This window comes from Citrus sinensis, chromosome 2, assembly GCF_022201045.2.
Source record: "Citrus sinensis cultivar Valencia sweet orange chromosome 2, DVS_A1.0, whole genome shotgun sequence".
Classification (NCBI taxonomy): domain Eukaryota; kingdom Viridiplantae; phylum Streptophyta; class Magnoliopsida; order Sapindales; family Rutaceae; genus Citrus; species Citrus sinensis.
The window spans coordinates 6,878,964-6,903,205 of record NC_068557.1 but is presented as its reverse complement, the minus strand read 5'-3'; the positions used below and the strand labels follow the sequence as shown (position 1 = coordinate 6,903,205).

Sequence of the window (24,242 nt, the reverse complement as noted above, 5' to 3'; positions counted from 1 at the left end):
ACCAGCAGCTGCGTTCTGACTTTCAGATATTCCAGCGGCAGAGCCTTGATCAGCAGATGGAGCTTATCGCTGGATAGCGCACTATTCTCGGCTATTTCGGCAATGATCCGGGGAGCACATCTTCTCTGCCTCCGTAGTTTTTTTTTTTTTTTTTTGAGCTTTGTCCTCGCACATACATTTTACATTTTGGTTGCTAGCATTTTTATTATTATTTTGATTTTAATGCATATGTGTGTGATGTTCTTGATGATTAGATTATTGATGCTTTGTGATTGCCGAATTGGTTGGATATTGTAGAAATGGTTTATTTGTGGATATTGGAGTGTTGGTATATTTGTGGATATTGAAGTGTTTTTTTTGTCTTGTTTATGGAGTTGTTGGCTTGTTGAAAGCAGAAGTTAATGTTGATCTAATTTTGGAAGTGTTTTTATCTCATTTTGTATTAATGGTTTTACTCATTTTTAAGGGGAAACTCTGCCAAATTTTTCGCTTGCCAAAACCGGCCACTTTCTTTAACGGATTTGCTTATTTCTTATTTCCTCTTTTCTTTTTGATGATGAAGGGGGAGATAATTTATGGTAAATATTTTTTTTTGGATTTAAAATGGGGAGATTTAAAGCAAGAATCCTTTTATTCACATTTCTCAATTTGGCCATACATGTAGGGGGAGCACATATTAAGGGGGAGCTAAAACATTGAATGAAATTTGTCATCATCAAAAAGGGGGAGATTGTTAACATAAATATGTTAATAATATTGATTTTGATGATAGCAAATTTTAAATGTATTTTGACAAAAATATTGGAGCTATTTTTTAATAAACGAAAACTCTTTTAATCATTGCCTTATTTCTTCATAAAAGATGGATTTTCAAATTAGAAAGAAATTCTCTGCAAAAACTTGTTTAAAATTGCAACTCTGGTCATAAACGGTGAACCGTTTATTTTAAACGGTTAACCGATTAAAGGCAGAGAGTAACACATTTCCTTAACCTCTAACCGTTTATGGAAAATGGAAAACACCCAAGATGGGAAGGTTACTGGAAACTAACGGTGAATCGTTTATTATTAAACGGTTAACCGATTATCACCAGAGAGCATCATATTGCCTAAGCTCTAGCCGTTTATGCTTAACGGAAAACACCCAAGATAGGAAGGCTACTGGAAACTAACGGTGAACCGTTTATCTTTAAACGGTTAATCGATAACGTCCAGAATTGAAGGTTGTCCGCCTCTGGTATTGATTAACTGATGTTCATTGTGCAGGTTACTGGAGACAAACGGCTAACCGTTTATTGTAAACGGTTAATCGATAATATCCAGAAACGTTACTTCATGCAAGGCCTTAACCGTTTAGTGTAAACGGATGTCCAATGCTCATCTTGCAAGACTCTGGAAGTTAACGGTGAAAGGGCAATACTAAACGGTTAACTGATACTATCTAGAAACGTTACTTCATGCAAGGCCTTGACCGTTTAGTGTAAACGGATGTCCAATGCTTATCTTGCAAGACTCTGGAAGTTAACGGCAAAAGGGCAATCCTAAACGGCAAACCGTTTATTTGAAATCTGGCCCAACGGTAACTTTGACCAGCCTAAACGGTTAACTGTTAATGGTTAACGGTGAACCGTTTTCTGTCCGACAGTTTGTAACGGCTAGATTTTCAGTTCCAAATATAAATAAGCTCATTCAAATTCAAAGAAGATAGGATCACAACACAACCATTTAAGCTAATATTCGAGAATACAATCTTCATAGAGCTTAGAACACATTCTTGCTTCATCTATTCACATATTAAGCATCAGTGAGTTATCTTGTATATTGTGAGAGGCAAAACAAATTTGTAATCTTTTACTTTGAGTGATTGTAAGTGTTGGGATACATTTGGGTTAAGAGATTGGGGATAATCTCTTGTTGTAAAGGTCCATTGACACCTTGGAAGTCAAGTGTAAGCATTTGAAGCCTTGGAGGCTTGCTTAGTGGAATCCTCAAGCCCGGAAAGCTTGGAGGCGTGGACGTAGGTGAGGTTGGCCGAACCACGTAAAAATCTCGTGTTTGAATCTCTCTTCCCTTACCTTTTTATATTGTGATCATCTTAATTATTATTGCTTTGAATTTGAGTTATAATTGCATTAAGATTTTCTTTATTATTGAATAATTTTTTAGAATCCCAATTCACCCCCCCTCTTGGGTTGCTTACTTATATTTCAATTATGTTTATCCTTAAGAATGAATATCCAAAATTAAAGATGGATAAGTTAGAGGCAGGTGTAAACAAGTATATGAAGGAGCAGAATCAGAGAGATAATGGCCAAGAAGGGACCCTTCTAGTTCCTGAAGAGCAGCACCGAGAAGTTGGGGATGAAGTGCTAAATACAGGTGTTGAAGAGGTCCTTTCTCCTACTGAAGTCACTAGTCCCGTCTTTGCTACTATCGTGGACCCCTCTAAACCAGTTGAGCCTCCCCCTTATGATCTATGGGTTTTACTTCGTGTTTGAACCGCAAACTTTTCATATGTTCACACATTTTGAACCATTTGTAAATCATGCCCTTTAATTGCTATGCATATAAATATTTGCTCTTAAAGGCTTGTATGAACTGTAATTTTGTATTCTTAGTTATCTGAATGCTGGATTTCGTGAATAAAGTTATCTGAATGTTGGATTTTGAAAATAACCCTGGGGTTTTAAAGCCTCTTATTTGCTTGTAAATTATTTCATTGACTTTTGTCTACTTATCCTCGCTTAATTGAGCATATGCTTAGCCAAGTTTTGACTAATCTCAACTCGAATAGGCTATGGGACTGTTAAGCCTTTTTTGCCTTTGAAATTATTTTATAAGCTTTGTCTGCTCGTCTTCGCTTGATAGAGTAAGTTCTTGGCAAACTTTTGACTCGTCTAGCCTCGAACAGACCTTGAGACTTATTGAACATTTATTTGCCTTAGAAATTATTTTGTAGGCTTTGGCCGCTCGTTTTCACTTGACAGAGCAGGTTCTTGGCAAACTTTTGACTCGTCTCGCCTCGAACAGGTCTTGAGACGTATTGAGCCTGTATTTGCCTTAGAAATTATTTTATATGCTTTGCCCGCTCGTCTTTGCTTAACAGAGTAGGTCTTGGCAAACTTTTGCTCGTCTCACCTCGAACAGGCCTTGAGACTTATTGAGCCTTTATTTGCCTTAAATATTATTTTATAGGCTTTGTCCGCTTGTCTTCGCTTGATAGAACAGGTTTTTAGGAAACTTTTGACTCGTCTGGCCTTGAATAGGCCTTGAGACCTATTGAGCCTTTATTTGCCTTTGAAATTATTTTGTAAGCTTTGCCTGCTCATCTTCGCTTGACAGAGCAGGTTCTTGGCAAACTTTTGACTTGTCTCGCCTCGCCTCGAATAGGCCTTGAAACTTATTGACCCTTTATTTTCCTTAGAAATTATTTTGTCAGATGTGTCTGAATAAAACTCATCATTTTATTATTACTCAACACTTAAACGGCTACAAAAGTAGAAAACATAAGTATGTGGCAGCTTCTGCTACAATAAACATGAATATTTTGACCGAAAAACTCTGAGTGATGGCTTGCTTACTGGAAATATTTTCTTAAGTTCTCCGTATTCCATGATCTCTTTACTTCTCCTCTGTCTAGATACACCAACTTTTAAGCTCCCGGATCGGTTGCTTGCAACACCCTGCACGGGCCTTCCAAGTTAGGGATAAAAACGCCTTTGTTGGGATCTCTTGGACTTTAATCTACTCTCCTAAGCACCCAATCTCCAGCTCTGAATTTGCTCACCCGCACGTTCTAGTTGTAGTAGCACGCAACCCTCTGTTGGTATTCAATCACCTTCTGCGAGGCCTTTTTTTTTCTTTTCTCCTCTAACAGGTCCAAATTCAGACACATCTTATCATCGTTCTGCTCCTCATCAAAGTACTCCATTCTATGTGTTCCTATTCTAATTTCTGCTGGTACCACAACTTCGTGATCAAAGGCCAAGACAAATGAGGTTTCTCTAGTTGTTGTTTTGTAAGTTGTCCGATAAACCCATAACACACCAGGCAACTCATCGACCCACGCTCCATTCTTTTCCCCTAATTTGATTTTCAAGAGCTTCTTTATAACTTTGTTAGCAACCTCTACCTACCTGTTTATTGGGGATGTGTTAGAGAACAGAACTTCAGCTCAACACCTAGATTCTGACAAAATTCTTTGATGTTATGGTTATCAAACTGCCTTCTATTGTCTGTTATGAGCATGTAAGGAATCCCATATCTGCATATAATGTTCCTCTAAATGAACCCAGTTGTTTTCTTTTCCATGATCTAACTTAGAGCTTCGACCTTTACCCATTTTGTAAAATAATATATGGTTACAATAGCATGTGTAGCAGTTCCCCATCCTTTGGGTAAGAGGCCAATCATGTCAATTCCCCACTGTGCAAGAGGTCATAGAGAAGACATAACAGTAAGTTTTTCTAGAGGTTGGGTAGAAACATTCAAGAAACTTTGACAACTTCTGCAATTTCTAGTAATCTCTCGTGCGTCCTGGTGCATTGTTAGCCAGAAATACCTCTGCTTAATACTTTGAACGCCGAAGTTCTTGCCCCGAAGTGGTTGCCACATATCGCATCGTGTATTTCTCGCAACACATAGTCTGTCTCTTCATCATCCAAACATCGCAGAAAAGGAAAAATAATCCCCGCCGATAGAATGTCCCATCGAGCAGCGTATATATAGCCGCTTAACACTTCATCTTTGTTGCCCACTTTTTATCCATCGATAAACTTCCATCGCGGATATATGAAATAATTGGATCCATTCAGGAGTTTTGTGCATCCACCTATATTACTTTCATTTCTTGTTCAATGCTTAGTGAGGTTTTAGCCTCCACTCAGATTGACTTTGGTAGTTTTGGATCTGCTGTTGCAGCCATTATGGCCAATATATCTATTCGGTAATTTTTTGTTCACGATATCTGCTGAATTTCCACCTCCTGGAACATTTTGACCATCTGTTTTGCCTTCCTTAAATACAACTTCATCTTTTCGTCCCTCGTTTGGAAGTTTTCGTTAAGATGATTACTCACTAACTGGGAGTTTGTTCGAATCTTGACTCTCTCTGCTCTTAGGGCATTTGCCAACTTTAACTCAATAATAAAAGCTTCGTACTCCGCCTAGTTATTGGTCGCATGAAATTTAAATTCTATGACATAAGAAATTTTGACTCCTTCTAGGCTGCGTATTACCATTCCTGCTCCAGACTCTTGCTCATTGCATGACCCGTTTACTATTATCAACCAATCCCCTTTTGGTTCTACCTGGCTAGGCAATTGGTCTTCGTAAGTTTTCTCATCCAGCACTATGCATTCCGCCACAAGTCAGCCAAGGCTTGCGCTTTAATGGCTGCTCAAGGTTTATGGGTTATGTCGAACTCACTCAACTCCACTGAACATTTCACCAAGCGACCAGAGGCCTCCGACTTTTAGAGGGCATGTCGAAGAGGCTGGCCAATCATCACAACCACTAGATGCACCTGGAAATATAGCCTCTGCTTACGTGCCGTTGTTACTAACGGGAACACCCACTTTTCCATCATTGGTATATGGTCTCAGCATCTATTAGCGCTTTGCTGGCTTAGTACACAGGGTTCCTGCTTCTTCTCTCACCAAACCATCGCTAGTAGCCCATTTGGATATGCCTAAGTATAAGTACAACACATCACCCTCCTGCAATGTTGACAATAATGAGGCTTTGGTAATATACCCTTTCAGCTGCTCAAATGCCTCGTTGCACTTTGTTGACCACTCCATTTTTTCCCTTTTCTTATAGCCTGAAAGAAGGCATGACATTTATTTATTACTCTTGATATGAATCGATTAAAAGCTAGTAGCTTTCCCGTAAGGCTTTGATCTTCCTTCATCATCCGAGGAGATTTCATCTTTGTTATCGAACCCATTTTCTCAGGGTTAGCCTCGATCCCCGATAGCTCACCATGAACCCCAAGAACGTTCCTGAGCATACCTCGAATGCACATTTCTTTGGATTGAGTTTCATCTTGTATCTTCTGAGCAGTTCGAATGTTTCTTCTAAGTGCCGTATGTGCTCTGCCGGCTCTTTAGACTTCGTGATCATATCATCTACATACACCTCCATTGTCTGCCCAATCGAGGATTTAAAGATCATATTCACCAATCTCTAATATGTGGCCCTTGCATTTTTTATACCAAACGACATCACCCTGTAACAGAACAAACTCATATTAGTAACAAATGCCATGCTTTCTTCATTATGCTCGTCTATGAGTATTTGGTTGTAGCTGGAAAATCCATCCATAAAGCTTAGCAGGCTGTGACCAGCTGGTCTATTTTTAGTAAAGGGAAGATGTCCTTAGGACATGCTTTGTTGAGATCCATGAAGTCTACACACATTCTACACTTTCCATTTGCTTTATTTACTAGTACTACATCAGAAATCCACTCTGAATAACTGGTTTCCCTGATGAATCCTGCTCGGAGCAATTTCTCTACCTCGACATTTATGACTTTATACCTTTCTTGGTTAAAGCACCTCCTCTTATATTTCACTGGCTTTGCTTCTTTACTGATTGCTTACTTATGACAAGCAATCCTTGTATCAATCCCTAGCATATACTCATGTGACCAGGCAAACACATCAACATGAGACCTTAAACACTCTATCAGCTTGTCCCTTAAGCTCCGACTTAAATTGGATCCGATCTTCACAACCTTGCTCGGGTCATCTTGTTTTACTACCATCTCTTTTAAGGTCTCAACCGGCTCCTGCCGACCATTCAGTAAGTCTCATCGGGTGTCTAATGAGCTAACTTGTAGGGTCTTCTTCGCAACTGTGGCATAACAGCTTCTAGCCATCCTTAAATGATGTAGAAAGAAAATCAATGAATTCCTGCGATATTGATCTTGCTATCAACATTTGAGGAGAGAGGAAATTCACGGGAGAATTTCATTCGTAGAAGGATCTATGCCGTGTGCACCACTACTTGATAAGAACAACTACTCTTGTTGGAAGGAGACGATGAGTGCTTTCATAAAGTCAATTGGAACCGAAGATGCTGCAGGACTCAAAACTGTGAAATCTTTAAAAACGTGGAATACAGAAGAAATCACCGTGGCTAGCCATAATTTCAAAGCTCTAAACGCAATTTGCAACGGTATAGATGAAAGCCAGGTCCGATTGATCTCGAAATGTGACTCTACAAAAGACACTTGGGAAATTCTTCAAATTACTCATGAAAGAAACTGAATTGGTGAAACGCTCGAAACTCAATTTCTTACTACTAAGTTGGAAGATTTGAGAATGCACGATGCAGAAATTTCTTTTGCAAAAATTTTGGGTTGGCTATATTCTAGCCCTTTTGGAGAATAACTTACCTAGAGCACAAAGTACTTGTTGTGAACTATAGTTGAGTTTCTTCATTATAAATATGGTTTACCTTTGCTTAAGGTGCAAACAGCTTTCATTTTGTAAGAACAATGCTATTTTTTTTAATAAAAATTATTTTATATGCAAATATCTTTCATTTTGTTGTTGCTCATTTCTCCAAACTTATGACATTCTCTTATTCATATTGTGTTATTAGCATAAACAAGTCTAAGCATTCATCATTAAAATATCAAACAAGAGAAACGCTTATGCATTAATATAAAGCTCTTGATCAGAAAGGCAAAAGCACAAAAATATAAAAACCAACAATTTGTAAAATCAATCTAAATTAACAGAATGTACATTACCATTGGTGTCTAGAAACTAACTAAATATTAAAAGGCAAAAACTAAACTAAACTAAAATTAATAGCATTTTGTTACATTTAAATTTGTGCTACTGGAAGCTTGAGAACCTTGATATCCATTTGAGAATCCTGTGCTATTTAGTTGGAGGAAAGCCCGAAATTTTGTTTGTTGAAGTAAATTATGAAAAACTTGCCCGTCGAACTTGAGTCATTAATTGTGGCTGCAATAATAAGCATGAAAAAGAACTGTTCTACTAGCCAGAAAGAACAAAATTAGCTTCACACATGAAAGGTAATTATAAACCGCCTTACTGAATAAGAATGATCCATCATTAATGATAGCTTCTCTTGATCTTTACTAGAAATGTGGACATTATTTAAACAGTGTCTATCGGATATGACTAGATTGTTACTGGAGAACGTGTTGTGGGTAGGGGAGTAATTGGAATGATAAGGAGATTGCGAAGATACTAAAGAAGTGTAAAGAAGCAATTCCAAGCAAAGATGAGGGAGGAAAAGTAATTATCATAGAGATGGCCATCTAAAAACAAAGGGAAATTTAAGGAATCAGTGGAGATACAACTATACTTTAGCATGCATATGGTATCTTTATGAGAGGGAAATGAACGGAATGTCCACGACTGGAAGAAGCTCTTCTTGGCAGCTGGCCTGTGAAGAAATATGCATCTGATTTTTTTAGGACTCAAGTGAAAACCTTCAAGAAGTTATGAGCCTTTGTGCGGATTGATTTCAGGTGAAGGGGCCCAAGTGATATTTAATGCTGACGTGGCAGACGTTGTAATTCTGTTATGCTCTATCCAGAAATATCAGAGTATGAAGAGCTGGTGAACAGCGCCTGTGTCAGCTCGTTTTCCTTTTCGTTAGTTACTCTTTTTATATAGAATTCGTTTCTTTGTGATCTATGCAATCTCTTCTGTAGATCCAGTCTGTACCTTGATTGTTTGATCAATAAAGTGAGAATATTTTCCCTTCATAAGTTGGTTCATCAATTTTGTTCTTGGTTCTGTTTTGTCGTCTTGATTCAATGTGATTGCCTCCAATTGATCAAGATTGTTAAGAGTTAACTTGAAAAGCCTTTTAAAGTTTAAACACGGCCATTATAAGATCATTCCAATTCTGGGTCTAAGGCCTTCCCATTTTATATAAGCTTTCTTATCATCTGTTCGCAAAATAATTCTTCCATGTCATATCTTGTTTATAAAATGAATGTTCCAGCACACAGTATTTACCATAAGTCCATAATGTCTTATCTTTTAAAGTAAATAGCATGTTATTTTAATTAGATTCATTTGAACACACACACACACAATAAAAAATAAATAAATACGAAAGAAAGAGAGATCCCAGCGCGGGTGAAACATAAATGAAAATTGTGCTTGCTAAAGAGATCTTCCAGTTCCAAGTACAGCCCCCAAGGCGGAATTATGAACAGACAGCGGTAAAACATAATGCTCCATTTCAATACAGTCAAATTAACCAAAGATAAAAAATCATACAACTATAATTTACCCCTGGTGGGCAAATGTGGCTCGTTTAAACAGAGTATATAAAGAGACAGCTATCAAGTGATGAGTGGGATTGCGGGGCTTCGGACCTCTCTTTCTTTCATCACAAAAACTTCAATCTCATTCAGTTCCTGTGAGCGTTATAAACCGCTACAAGTGCCACCTGATCTTGCATGCCATGAATGTAATTCGGTTGGTCTTTTCCCAAAAGTAATGCCAATTCCAGAGGGTCAAAGAACTGCACCTGATCACAGTAAAAGAATTCTCTGCAGTTTCAAGAAAGTTCATGTCCTTTCCCAGGAAAGAGTTCCACTTCATTCGAAATTCTGCAGAAAGGGCATCTGTTAGCAGTGATATATATAGTATTCAACGAACAATTGGCAGCACAACGAAAGCGACTTTCCAAGTAGAGAAGGGCAAAACTGAGTTTAATTTATATATTGTTCAAAATTGACTAAAGAAACTGCTTCCACAGCATTACAATATTTTTTCATCCCAGCATAGATCATTTATCTTTTAATCCTAAATCCTGTCAACAGCAGTCAAACAGAACAACAAAACAAACTTAAGATCGTTATGGCGACATCCTTTATGCCCTACACGCATTGCGGAATTATCTAGCTAAAAATAACACTAGTCAGTCTTCAGATAACTGTAATTGCAACAACCAGCCTGCAAGTAGTACACACCCCCCTACACCAACTTTTCACATGAGAAAAGCACTTGATATGATGGCCTGAAATAATAAGAACAGCTTAGTTTGTGTTGTCTATACCACAGCTCTACCTTTTTCTTTTTTTTCAGTTTTTACCAATAAAAATGGAGCCTGCAAACATTAAAAAGCATGGGGTGAAATAGGAAAACATAGAAATAAGCAGATCTACTGGATAAAGATTGGCGCAAAATCCAACCCATATGAGAGATTTGAGTATGAAACATTACACAATATTCATTTAACCGTCCCCAGAATTTATGATGACCCAGTAGGAATCTAACACCCAACCACCCAATTGCTTTAAGAGTGCACTTGGCTCACTGTATTGCATTACACTGTATTAGTTGTATTGCATTATGGGTGTGTTTGGCACACCACATTACATAGGATTGCATTAAATAAACCCAAGGAGGGTCGGGTTTGTGTGATATGACACTGTTCACATTAGCTTTTCTTTTATTTATTTAATGAAAATAATAAAAAATAAATTGAAATATACAATATTAAATAAGATTAAAAACTCAAATGCGCGGTCGATGGCTACCGCATAACATAGTGTTTTGCACTAAAACTTGGTACCATTAGAATTCTTATTATCAAGACTATGCAATGGTATTACTAGCTTCCCTCTGCTGCAAACATACAGTAAAAAATTTGGAAAAAAAATTGATTATAAATCTATGGCAAATAAAATTCCTTTAACGGTAATAGTTGCACCATTGCGTAGCCCCGACAATAAGGATTCTAATGGTGCCAAAATATAGTTCAAATGACACTAAAATACAGCATGCAGCAGCCTGCAGCAGCTTGTGATGGCCGGCGGTGAATATTGTCTATTTTAATTATAAAAATTTAAATTATTAATTGAATATAAAAAAATAATAAAATATAATGAATCTTAAACTATTAATTTAATACAAATATTAAAAGAAAAATATTGTTTTATATAATATAGTCCATATTACACTAAAGATAGTATTGTATTACAACTTAATACAATATAATGCAATACAACTAATACAATATAATAAAGTGCAGCAAACGCACCCTATGATTACTGCATGGTGTGCGTTGCATTAAATTGTGACGCAATACTATGTTCAATGTAGATTGTATTACACAAAATAATATTATTTATATCAATGTTAATATTAATAAATTATTTATTAATATTATTAATGTTAATATTATTTAAATTTATTAATATTTAGAGTTTTATTATTAATTTTTGAAGTATTAAATAATTATTTTTGTATATTAATTTTCATTTATTTTCTTTATTAATGTGAATATAATTGTTAAGTTTAAAATTATTTTTAAATTTAGTATTTTAGCAAAATAATAAATGATTAAATAAAAGTTAAATTATTAAAAAAATAAAAATTATATGATTATATTTAAAATATGAACAGTGTTTTAATACAATATACCCTAAACCCTACCCTTGTGGATTTATTTTATACACCTTTTATTGTATTAATCACCTTTTTACTGCGGTGCAATGCAACAAGAAATTAAAGCCAAGCACAGATGAGCATAAGAACATTGTTTTAATGCAATGCAATATAGTGTAAGACAAGCTGCCAAACGCACCCTAGGAGCCTTCACAACCTTACGAAGTGTTGAGGCAAAGGTATTCTCAGTTTATTTTGGACCATTCTATTAAAAACATTCTTCAAACAGAACGGATCACAGAATTTCATCATCAGAAGCAATATCTGAATCACCATCATGATTTCCCACTAAATAGACCTCTATATAAAACTCTCATTTTCATTCAATTGATGGCTATCATTTTTTAAGAAACTTATTCTCTAAATTTGACATGCCAGACACTAGAAGACACAAGTACAATTTCAACCGCCATGTCAAATACCCATGTGGACATTGGTAGGATACACCTTCACATCTTCCATGAACATCACAATATATTGGATATGTACTAAAAGAATTTTTATCAAGGAAGATTTACATACCAGAAACTTAACAAAGAAAGTTACGCATCAATAAACAAACACAGAATCACGGTTTTGTAAAATGTGTAACATATATAAATACACCATATAAACCCAACACCTAGATTTTGGGAGTTATTGTCCAGGTCCGAGTTTATTCGAACCAACATCACAATTCAAACACAATCTTTAGTGGCTCGATCAAGATCAAAGACAAGTCATCATTCAGGCCCCACTTTCAGATTTCAAAAGCTTTAAATAGCAGACTGAGCATAGAATCCCAAAATCAGATTTCCAATTACTATATAAGCCAATGGCAACAGTCAAGCATTGAAAGAAGACTTACATACTAAAAGAAAGAAAAAGTTAACCACATTGAATGGTATAGAATTTCCAATACACAGCAGATTAATTTAATAAATTTTCTTCTTACGGGATGTTGAGAAGGATGAATGATAATTGGGGACCTAAGTTAACGAGAATTAACCCAAAGAGGATTCATCAAAATGCAACGGAGATATGCAAATAACCTAATTAGCTGAATATCATGATTCCAGTAGAAAGACAGGATGATGCGCAGATATATGATACCAACGGATGCTCATAGGAGATGGTAACCACCGAAGACACATAATCAATCACACAACAAGGAAACGAGGATTGAAATTTTAGAAGCGTGAATATTAGCTATATAATCACATGAAAAAATGGAAATTGATATAATTTAATATCTGAAACTAAAACAATCAGCTGAAAAAAGAATCAATGAAAATAAGATTGAGTAAGAACCATACCATGATCCACTAGAACTGGGGCGATTCCCACTTGACCTGGGTCGACTCATCAAACCATGATCCGGCTCACCACCTCTCCTTAATCTCTCATAACCACCAGATTTGGGACGCCCATCTTCTCCATACCGACCCGGAGATCCAGAATGCTTTTGACCCGACTCTCTGGTTCGAATAGCATCCGGTCCAGGCCTCTCCTCTTTTGCCACAAAACCCGGCCTCAGATGGGGCGGCACGAACTTCCCCGGTTTAGGCGATCCAGTAACAACTGAACCAACTTCCTTCTCCCTATCCTGCTGCCCCACAACAGGAGAGAAAGACTCCGAACCGTATCCAGTTCGACCGAGCGGACGCAGAGAAATCTGATCCGAACCCGGTTCGGTCCGGTTCAGATCTGGGGTTTGCATTTGAGGTTGCTGGGTCTGCGCAGACGACGAAGAGGACGAAGCAGGTGGCGGAGACAACGGCGGAGTGATGGAAATCGGTTTGGGAGTCGGTTTGGTCAGAACCAGCATACGGCCATGGGTACGAGCCGCGTGCAAGTGACTATTGGGAGAAGCGACAGAGGAATACGAAGAGGAGGCATGATTTGTAGGGGTCCCGGCGTTGCTAGCTGCGGTTCCGGAGGCGGGGAGGTTCTTTTCCAGTACGTGGTTGAAATTAATGGACGTGTATTTGTTAGTTCTTGCCATCCACCACCGCCACAAATGCTTCGTTTCGCGAGATTTGGAAACTGAACCGAGAGAGAGAATTTAACCTTTTGGTTTTGTTATAAAAATTAATTTTTCGTTTCTGTGGGCGGTTTTGATGAAATAGCGGTGGCCGGTGTGCGGGGAAAGAAAGAATAATCATTTTTTTAGTTTCAGAATTTTAAAAAAAAAAAGTGATAATGGATGGTGGGGTCTGGTCCAGGTGCCTACATGGAGAGATCTTGTCGGAGAGATTTTGTGATGAGTTTTAAGCAGTCCACAGATTCTTCCTTTGCTTGCTTTTATTCGTGAATCCTAGAAGTTTTAGATCTTCTCTTCATGCGAGGTTCCGTATGTTAGGATTTTTTTCTGGGTCGATTATATTCAAACCGTTATGAGGTCGAAAACCTTTTATAATTACGCGGTTAAAATTATAATATATTTTTTATTATTTATTATTTTATATGTATAGTTATGATTCATATTCTATTTTAAAATAATTTTAAGATAGTCATGATTTTTTTATATTCATTTAGACACATTAAATATGAATTTTAACCAAATGAACACTTTATGTAATAGTTTATATTCTAAAATGTTAAAATATATTAGAAGTAATATAAACAATTCGAATCAAAATAATTAAAGATAATGGCTCGCTTTGAGATAAGTTAAATATGACATATGTAATAAAAATTGATATAAATACATATTTATTATGATATTATTTATTTATTATATAGCTGATATAATATCTCAATGTCATATGGGCTGATATGACGATGCGCACTTGATTATCCCTTTATTCAATGTATTCCTAAATGATTTTGGGAGGCTTTGTAAACCATATTGAAGTTTTGTGTTATGAGATTACTTACCACAACATTTCGCCTACTTATTCTCCAATGCAGAATTTGTATTTTAGTTAAAATAAAAGATTCATGTAAGGGAATCTAACGACCATTTAAAAGATTTTATATTTTAACTAAAATGTTATATTTTACATTAGAAATCAAGTAAGCAATTCCTTTATTGTAAAATATGTAAATTTCATATTATCTCCTCATAAATTGATCATCTCCAAATCATTCTCTTACTTTTAATAACCTCAAGTTATTTTAATTTTTGTTCAAAAGATAAGAAAAAAAATTGAGGATGAATTGATTTTTTTTTTGGTCTTTTAACAAAAATAAAGTTAAATTGAGGTTTTTAGAAATAAGAGATGATTTAGAAATAATCAATTCAAAGGGGTAATTCAAAATTAATTCTAGTAAAATCAGTGGTGTTGGTGCGAGTGTATATGTATATGTATATGTATATGTGTGTGTATTTCATTTATTTGATAAATTAAAATATAGATATCTATACTTCTAAAGAGGGGATATATTCAAATGTATGTCCTTGTTAAAGGTGCTGGATAAGGTTTAAGATAATTGAATTAATCAACCTCTGGAAGAAGAGTAGGGGATGGTTATTTAAATGTACTAATTTTTGTTATGCTGCCCCGGCAGTTCCTAAGTAGTTCTGCGGAAATTGACAATCTTGCTATTTATGCACTGGGCCTTACAGGTTTTATTGTTTATTGGGCTGACTAACTGGTCCTTACTTGACTTACCCGAAACAAGATTCGAGGATGAAAGTTGTACAAAGAAATCCAACTGTGAGGCAAACTGGCAAAGGTGAATGAATTATGAATCCATTGGTTTTATTTATTAAATATTTAACAGTCCTCAAACTCAAATGTAATGTTACAATAGCTAAAAAATATTTTTCCGCAGACAACTTGGTTTTGTTTTGGTCTTTTAATTTAGGATATTATTTCTATGGGCAAAAGGAAAAGGTGTGTCAATCAAGGGGAAGGAGTAAACTATAATGTGAAGAGCAGCAAAAACAACTTCGTGATTAAAGGAACTTTTCTTGTGTAGCTGTTTTAATTTGGTCGACCAAAATGGCTATTCGATCTTATTACTATTGGTGGACGTTTAGTTCGGGTTAACCTATAAAATTCAAATGGTAGGGATGGCAATATAGGTCAGGATTCATTTATTCGATTCGATTCGATTCGATGCAAATTAAATTTGTTTATAATTGAAAAAATTAATTCGTTTAATAAATGGGTGAATTCGATTTGATTCGCTAAGGGTTTGAAGATATTGATTCATTTATTCATTTAGGATTCGTTTAATTAACGGATCATAAACGAATCGAATACAGGTCGATTCATTTAAAATTTGTTTATTATTCGTTTAATTAAATTATTTTTTTGTCCTTAAATTTGTTTGAAATTTTTTAAAATTTGAAGGTTAATATTGTAATTTGGATGACTGTATATTTAATCCTAAAATATGGTTTGGGTTATTTGTATTTTGTTGTAGGATATTAAATTTGGGGCTTTTATATTTTTATTTACTTAATTTTGTTTATTAATCATATTTTTCTAAACGAATCCTAATTCCATTCGATTTATTATGGATTTGTAATAGGATAAACGAATATAGATTTGATTCGATTCATTTATTAATTCTACTAAAAAAATTAAATGAATCGAACCGGATATTCGTTTAATAAATGAATCGAATCCGAATCCTGGGATTTCAATTCATTTAATAATGAATCGAATCCAAATCAATATAATTTTGACTCAATTCGTTTACGATTCGATTTGAATTCGATTCGTTTTGCCACCTCTACCGAATGGATTGAAAATTACCATTTGATTGATCATAATTTCAGTATATATATATATATATATATGTATATATGTAGCCTAACCCCAACCAACAATGGCACAGTCAACCCCCCAGCCGCACTGTTGCAGCCCCCCCCCCCCCCCCCCCCCCCCTTGCTGACACTGCTCACTCATCTCACAATCACGGCTCACTTACTCCCACAATCACAAACTCACTGTGTCACTGAGTTTGCGTTTTCAAGTCTTCAACCTAATGGGGTTATCATCCAAATCAAAACCCGAACAATCGGAACTGAAACCCAATTTACCTATCTTTACTTATTACTACTTAGAAGTTTTCTAAAACTCTATCTATTAAATCTCATATAGTGTTGTTTAAATATATGCTCCAATATTATTGAAAAGCCTTGAATTTATTCATGGGCGGAGCCACTTATCTGATATCTGAAGATAATGTTGGTTGCATAACTCAAAGAAAAGGAAGATATTTAAATGAGATAGAACAAAACACATTTTACTGAAGTTTTTCTATGTCCTCGAGTTCCAACAAAATAAAAAGATTTATAAAAAACAGATACATATGTTGCATAAAAAATTTTATAGATATGTTTTTTAAAATTTTACCTACATCAACATTTGAGAAGATGGTATAAGGTATCGCCATGCGTCGTATTAACAAACTATCGAATTGACTATTAAGTGGAAAGCTTACGAGGAGGAGAGCAATCTTATAAGAAAAAGGACTTCTGCAGTGAAATTAGACGCATGTACACTATACTTTTTTTCCATTAAATTTTTACTGACAAAAGTTTTTTACAAGAAAATTTCGAAGCACGTCCAGCGCTACTGTATGATTCATTATATTGTATTTCTTTTGCTTGGGCTTTTTTCCGCTCTAAATGTGTCATGAATGCAAATCACATGCTTCATATATTTGCCACCTAGCATACATTTTTGGTATGATTTGATTGACCCAGTGTTGGTATAAATGAGGCCTGTTAGTTTTGTTATAGCTTGTTTTCGACAGTTGAAATTTACATATACTTTTTCTTTGATTGCACAGCTAGCCCCGGCCTTTACATTATCGATATTATTAACTTATAAATATCACCTCCAGTATTATAAGAATTGTCAAATATGTTAAAAGCCATCCCTATTTTTCATTTTGAAAAAAAGTTCCCAATATCCAATGATTGTTTAATTTTCCATCCCTTTGAGTTTTGAGCCCCACTAAACAAGCTGGCTGGGTCCATCTCTGAGTGTTGTATGCATATATGCAAGCTACCCGGAAGAACTTAGCTAGAAGCCTTTCAAATTAGCATAAAATTAATGAAGATGAATTACTGAGGCATATTCCCCAGACTTTGAAGCCGTTCATCTATAGGAATTAGAATGTAAGTGCGTAATTATTATAAATCATGGTAAATTTGATTTGCTTAAATTTAAAATGGGGCGGAATATGAGAATGCACGCGAGGTTGGTTCCAAATTGTCACTAATAACAACTTCTTAATTCTATACAAGCAAAGGGTTGTTAGCACTGGCCATTTTTCTTCTGCATCCAATGGAATATGACAGGCCAGCAAACTAATCTTATCCGGCCGTTAATTAGTCTTCTTCATCGTGACAACAAGAAATTTAGCTCCGCCGTTGATGTGCTTGTCTCGTATTGCCAGAAATAACAGATATGAATGCAGTAAGGGACACTTCAACAGTTAACGCCTTATCAAGCTAATAATGAATATTCAATACGATTGTTTTGAGTCACTAATTAATTAATTACTGTTTAGTCTTTTTTTTTTGGGTCACTTGCTATGTATAATGTCAATTGTTATGCTAGCTGTGGTCTCAAAAGTTGTTCATTTGTTCCAATTAGAAGTTAAAATTAAAGTAACTTGTTGAAGTATTAATTGACCAATTAAAGTAATTCTTCTAAACTAATTAGATGGTAATTAAATTTTTTGTTTATTGTATTGGGGGGAGGTTGTAAATTGACAATGGGACCAACAAAAACATTATCCATAAACACAATTATAATACATACACTCTTTTATAAATATTCCTGCACATCAATCATTGCTTGTAAACATGCTGAGCAGTTGCTGGTGGCATCGTATTCCCACATGCCCTGCCAATGCCAGGCTGCCAAATTGAGGATATACGCTTGTATTCTTTCTGTTTGTCACCAGAAACTGAATTTAAATAATCTGAGATGAGTGGGTTAGCTTTGATCAATCTTAGCTCAAACCTCCCTCACATTGCATTGGTTAAATAACTTAATTATTGAAACAATAATATTATTGAGCCTCTCTAATACACCATCTGCTCCAATTGGGGTTGTCTTTCAAGAAATTAGCAGTTAATTCAGAGGTGTTTGGAAATATTGTTTTGATATATAATACTTTTTTTTTTCACTTGATAATATTATTTGTTTGATGAAAACATTTCATATATTTTTCTATTGCGAAACAAGGTTTCTTTTTCAATTTCTAGATTGAAATTATAGAATCAATAAATAAAAAAGAAAACAGTAACAACTCCTAGCGTACTATAAAAATTAATGGCCAATAGATTGGTTAAAATTAATAATGTTGACTTAGTCCAGTTTTTCATTTTTTATTGCCAGATGAGAGAGGCCAGCTAGCTGCCATACGGTCCATCCGATACCCCAATCAAATTAATAAATAAACCCAACTACCATTAAAATATCAGGCATTTGGCAAAACCACAGAAAGTCTTTAAATTTCATTAATTAATTTCTCAAGTGAACTCATACACATTAGCTATATGCATGAATTATACAAAGGCTATTCTCCCAATTGAACTTTTTTTTTTCAATCTTAATATAAAATAAACATACCAATTTTTAAGTTGTTTTTCTTGACTCAAGTTTCTAACTACATTACCATAGCCAGCTCATTCCAACAAAGTCCTACCCCCACATCTTATCCCATAAATCCCCTTAGCTTTCACCGCACATCATCACCACCACATCAATCAACAATGGCAGCTGCCTCAGCCTCTCACATTCTCTTAACATTAGCCCCCCTCGTCCTCCTCCTTGTCCTTCCCCAAATCCAAGCCCAAGCCCCGGCCCCGGCCCCCGCTGGCCCCGTAAATCTGACGGGAATTCTCGACAAGAATGGCCAATTCACGACATTCATCAAGCTCCTAATCTCCACACAAGTAGCAAACCAAATCCAAAGCCAAATCAACAGCTCCTCCGAAGGCATGACAGTCTTTGCCCCCACCGACAACGCTTTCAACAACCTCGAAAAGGGTCTCCTAAACAACCTCGACAACCAGAAGCAAGTGCAGCTTGTTTTGTACCATGTAACCTCTAAATTCTACAGGCAGAGCGATCTTTTATTAGTCAGCAACCCCGTCAGGACTCTGGCTTCAGGACAAGACGTCTGGGGCCTAAACTTCACCGGACAGGGCAACCAAGTGAATGTGTCATCTGGGGTTGTTGAGACTCCCATTAACAGTGTCTTAAGGCAAAATTTTCCACTCGCAGTATACCAAGTGGACAAGGTTTTGCTGCCTGAGGAGCTGTCGGCAGCTAAATCTCCGTCGGCTGCTCCTGCGCCGGAGGGGAAGAAACCAACGGAGGGTTCCAACAAGAAGGTTCCGGCAGCCAGTGAGCCTGCTCCTGCCGATGATAAAACTGGCGCCGGTGGGAGATTGAATGCAGGATTAGGGTTTGTCGTTGGGCTTGCGTTGCTTTGCATGGGGGTTCTTTCTTAACCATTAAGTGAAGATAGTGTTGCCATTACTTTCTTTTTCTGTTTTTATTCGTTATTTTATTATTTTTCCTTTTTTTTTAATTTTTTTAAAGTTACCATATGTATCTATCAATTCATGTTATTATTTGTATTTCTCTTTTCTATTTCATTTTTGTTTTCTTTTGCGCTGTATGATTAATTTATCATGCCTTAGCATATTTCTCTTAAAGTATGAATAGGATTCAATTCTAGTTCGTAGATAAACCTAACACATTAATGAATTATAGAATTTAAGTTACAATTTTATTAATTTATAAGCAGATTTATGAAGAATGGATCGCATGTTATACTCGAATACTCGAAACCGTTATGATTTTCCATGTCCAGCAACAAGACCAACTCATATGCCCATCATTCGCATTATACGTGCTTGTGTATATAAAGTTGAGGTGTATTTATGATTTTAATTTATTACTAATATATGTCTCTTTTTTTTTCTATCAACTATCGAAACATTTTCTATTATATTCTTTATAGCTAAAGCTAAGCAAATGCTCATATTGTACTCTAATGATTCCTTGTATCATATATTTAAAGGAGTAAGATTTTTTTTTTCCTTAGTTTTTCTCTCTCCTTGTTTCTCTTAATTTTTTTAAAATTTAGTGAAAAAATTAGCTTAATTGTAAATAAAGTAAAAAAAAAATTGATCGTTAATATCAAAATTTAAAATTCAAGATCAACCATTTATTAAATTAAAAAAGATTAGGAGAAGGAAAAAAAAAATTAAGATGATGATCCTTGTCCATAAACCAATTGGCAAATCAAATTTCGGTGAATTTTCAATTGAGTTTAGTATCGTGAGTTAGTTTAAAATTGGGCCAAATAAACATATTCCAAATTGTTGGATCATATTAAAATATTTCTTACAGCTTAGGAGCAGTATTGAAGGTGACAGCCAAAATGATAAGAAAGAAAAGACTCAAATAAAATAATTCAACTTGTTTGAAACTAAACGTGTTGTTAGAATCGAGCTTGATCAAATCTCACCTTAAGCCCGGCTCTTCAAATATCTGATTGGTTAACGTGCAAAATAATTACAACGAATTCATTGTAGTTATAATTTCGGAATATGACAGCCACTAAGCCAGAGCCCCTCGTCAAAATATTGTTTTTAATGCATACGTGGACTCGACGTTTTGGGAACTAATTAGGGAACAAATCCCTGCTGCTTCTTTCGCAATTTTGATCTCACGGTAATATAGATTTTGATAAATACGATCTGACTGTATGTTTAATGTCAACATATATGAGAGGAAAAAAATGAAACATACCGATTTAGTATATCAGGCTATGGTGCAACTGTAGTACCGTATCATAATTATATCCAGTCGTTGGATGCACTTAGATTGATGGGGTCCACTGACATCCAACGGTTGGATACAACTGTGGCACTGTACCACAGTTGCACCACAGGTTTCCCCGATTTAGTAATACTAAAAAAATTGCAACTAAAAGTAAATTACTCAAAAGCGCATAATCAAAATTCTAGTTTAATTAGGTGGTTCATGAATATATATATATATTTATAACAAATTTGGATTTTTATTAACGGGTAAATCGTAACGTAAAATCTGAAGTTCATGTTATAAATTATAAATTTGGGAGAGAAAAGAAACAAAAAACTTCGCCCGCCTTTTTAAATTTTTTTGCACTTTTTAAATTTTTTTGCACTTTTTATCTTTTTACTGCATCTTTCAAAAATTTTAAAAAAATAAGTTTCGGATTACTTTGAAAACTTCTTAATTTTTACGCTACTTTTCACAAATTTTCAAAAAACAAGTTGGGGTTACCTTAAAAACATTTACTTTTTACTTTACTTTTAAAAAGTTTTCAAAGAGTTGGAAGCAACCCCAGAGCGGTAGTATCGTTCCGCCGCTGCTCGAAAGGTCTATGACTACATATCATCGACCAAAATATCAAACAGAAGAGTAGGCCTTCGCTACGCTCCTCGAAATTCCTCGTAAAATATCTTTCTTATTAAAATTACCTAACTAACCAAAGACAAATTAATTATTTTTTATTTTCAAAAATAAAATATTCTTTTAACAAAATTTTTACACCCACCACATTTTATAATTTATATTTATATTTTCACATTTAATTAGAAAATATTTTCTCAAAGAAAATTATAAGATTTTTGAGTTATTGCGATACAGATAATATAAAAAGATGAAAATAATTAAAAATTTTAGAATTTGTTTGTATTTTATAATGAAACCTTAAAAGACGTATCCTTTTTGGAGTAAAAATTTATAGGAAGATGGTTAACTTTTATTTTTTAAATAAATATAATTATGTGTTTTATAAATTAAAACTGGGAGTATTTCAGAAAATAAAATTCAGAAGAGGTATTATAAAGATTGTAGAGGGTTGTTAAAAGCTACACTCAAAATAGAAAATGTCATTTTTCCAGTATAATATATTGGACCAGTTTTGGGCCTTTTCGGCCCTTTTTCTTGGAAATTGTTCCTGAGCCGAGTGCAGTCTGCTGCTCTCAAGTGGGTGTTAATAGAAATAATGTAATTTCTTAGAGAAGGATTTCACAAATAATGATAATAATTAGAAATAATTATTTGAAATTAGTTCAATTATTTATAATATTTTTACATTTTCAGTTGCGATATATGGAGGATTGGAGGTGGTGGTGGTGCGCGCTTAATAATTTTCTGGACTATAATGTTGCTTGCGTTGCAGAAAGTAAGAACGAAGAGGTGCTTTTGCCCTTTGTCCTGCTCTATGGTACATAACAAAAAAAATTTAATTTCTAGTGAAAGGAAAAAGGAAACATTTGCCCAACATGTGATGTGCTTACAAATCAAGTCAGTTAGGTACATTAGCTTGTCATATGGGACAGACAAACATAACTAACCTCCATGTGATGGAAAGAGTATTTTCTTTTTCTGATTCCGACCCTTTCACTCAATTCTAATTTTCACTTTTGATGTTTTCTTTTTTTTTTTTTTTTTTTTTTTACCTTCTTTAAAATTAATTTGAATGGTGATGATTTCATTATTTGTATTTCAATCTCAATCCTTCTTTCCTCTGCATAAAGTAAAAAAATATTCACAAAACGTAATTATTGGAAACAGCTAATAATTAGCAAACGGTCAAAAAAGATAAAATTCCCATTGAGGAAAACTATTGAACTCGATCCTCCAATCAACAACAAGAAAGGAAAAAGATTGAACAAGAATAAAATCCATCCCTTGGTAATTTTGTATTCCTTTTGCTAGCTCTAATACAAAATCACATCAATTCCCAGTTCTGAAACTTGAAAGAATAAACCCCGTCTCCCTAATCACCCCTAAATAAGGTCAATAAAAAAGAACCTATGTATAATCCAATAATACAACTTGAAAAGATTTTTCAAAATAAGACAAAAAAGAAGAAGAAGAAGAAGAAAAAGAAAAAGATCCGTCAGAGCCACAAGGCCTTAGCTTCTTTCAAAACGGGAATCAGTTCACCTGTGATATGGGTAGCCATGATTCTGTCCAACCCGCCAAACAACTTCCCCCCAATAAACACAGCTGGGAACTGCACCTTCTGGCGATCACGATCATCGTGACTACCATTATTATTATTATTATTATTAACAATCATTTCCAATGCATCCAGAACACTAGCCTCGTCATCCCCTTCATCAACTTCGTAAACACAAGGGTTCGCACCAAGCCCCAAGAGCAGACGCTTCACCACGTGGCTCATGCAGCACCCGCGCTTCGCGAACACGATCACCGCATTCTCGGACACCATGCTGCTGACAACATCGGTGGTATTAATGCTAGGCCCTCGTACGGCCCTCTTGCTGCTCGTCGATACCGATGAATGGCTCAGGGGATCAAAGGGTTGCCACGATTTGTAGGGGATAGCTTGCTGCATGGTTATTAATTATTTTGCAGAATAATTTAATTAAAATTTGAAAAAACAAAGAGAGAGAGAGAGAGAGAGAGAGAGAGAGAGAGAGAGAGAGAGAGAGAGAGAGAGATTAAAAGGGTAATTAAGTAGTGAGTGGTACCGAGAATAATGTAGGGGGGAAGAATGATATATAAAGAGAGAGAGAGAGGTGATGATAAAAGAGTTGAGCATTTTGAAAGAGTCATGCGTCAACGGCAGTTAGGCAATTGGTTACGCGTTCGTAATTTCTTGGTGACGTTTAACTTGTGTCAATATATATATATATATATATTATGTGCTCATTTTATTAATATTATTGTGTCACCTCTACGCTCTTGTCCCACAGTCGGTGCACAACTTTCTCTTACGCTATCTTATTATCATGTTGTTATATATTATATTTGATGTTTGATACACGTACATGGACAATGGTGAATTGAAT

The 24,242-nt window shown here is 35.3% G+C and overlaps 3 protein-coding genes across 6 annotated transcripts; 1 reads left to right on the top strand and 2 right to left on the bottom strand.

Annotated features, from left to right (window-relative positions):
• Nucleotides 1-9,131: 9,131 nt before the first annotated feature.
• LOC102621624 (uncharacterized) lies at nucleotides 9,132-13,801 on the bottom strand. 4 transcript variants are annotated; one of them, XR_003063923.2, is made up of 3 exons: nucleotides 12,748-13,801; nucleotides 9,528-9,609; nucleotides 9,132-9,446 (listed from the first exon to the last, which is right to left on the bottom strand). XR_003063923.2 is itself a non-coding variant. In XM_006469007.3 (2 exons), coding segments are annotated over exons 1-2 (690 nt in total). In that variant the 5' UTR covers nucleotides 13,437-13,801; the 3' UTR covers nucleotides 9,132-9,608. The 4 variants fall into 4 exon arrangements, 3 of the variants coding, with proteins under 3 accessions (XP_006469070.2, XP_052290741.1, XP_024950923.2); XM_006469007.3 differs by having other exon boundaries at nucleotides 9,132-9,609; XM_052434781.1 differs by lacking the exons at nucleotides 9,132-9,446; nucleotides 9,528-9,609 and adding an exon at nucleotides 9,691-10,109.
• Nucleotides 13,802-18,848: 5,047 nt separating this feature from the next.
• On the top strand, nucleotides 18,849-20,015 carry LOC102622019 (fasciclin-like arabinogalactan protein 13). Its single transcript, XM_006469008.3, has one exon. It carries the CDS (start codon nucleotides 19,125-19,127, stop codon nucleotides 19,866-19,868), a length of 744 nt encoding a protein of 247 aa, XP_006469071.2. The 5' UTR covers nucleotides 18,849-19,124; the 3' UTR covers nucleotides 19,869-20,015.
• Nucleotides 20,016-23,002: 2,987 nt separating this feature from the next.
• Nucleotides 23,003-23,974, bottom strand: LOC102622324 (glutaredoxin-C9-like). Its single transcript, XM_006469009.4, has one exon. It carries the CDS (start codon nucleotides 23,783-23,785, stop codon nucleotides 23,324-23,326), a length of 462 nt encoding a protein of 153 aa, XP_006469072.2. The 5' UTR covers nucleotides 23,786-23,974; the 3' UTR covers nucleotides 23,003-23,323.
• Nucleotides 23,975-24,242: the final 268 nt, after the last annotated feature.

Bases quoted from the DNA above. Each gene is read 5' to 3' on its own strand.
- LOC102621624 (XM_025095155.2), bottom strand. From the start codon at position 13,436: ATGGCAAGAACTAACAAATACACGTCCATTAATTTCAACCACGTACTG. The intron at 10,020-12,747 runs GTATGGTTCTTA...TTATTATTTCAG, and splicing joins CCCAGTTCTAGTGGATCATG to GCCATCATATCAAGTGCTTT.
- LOC102622019 (XM_006469008.3), top strand. From the start codon at position 19,125: ATGGCAGCTGCCTCAGCCTCTCACATTCTCTTAACATTAGCCCCCCTC.
- LOC102622324 (XM_006469009.4), bottom strand. From the start codon at position 23,785: ATGCAGCAAGCTATCCCCTACAAATCGTGGCAACCCTTTGATCCCCTG.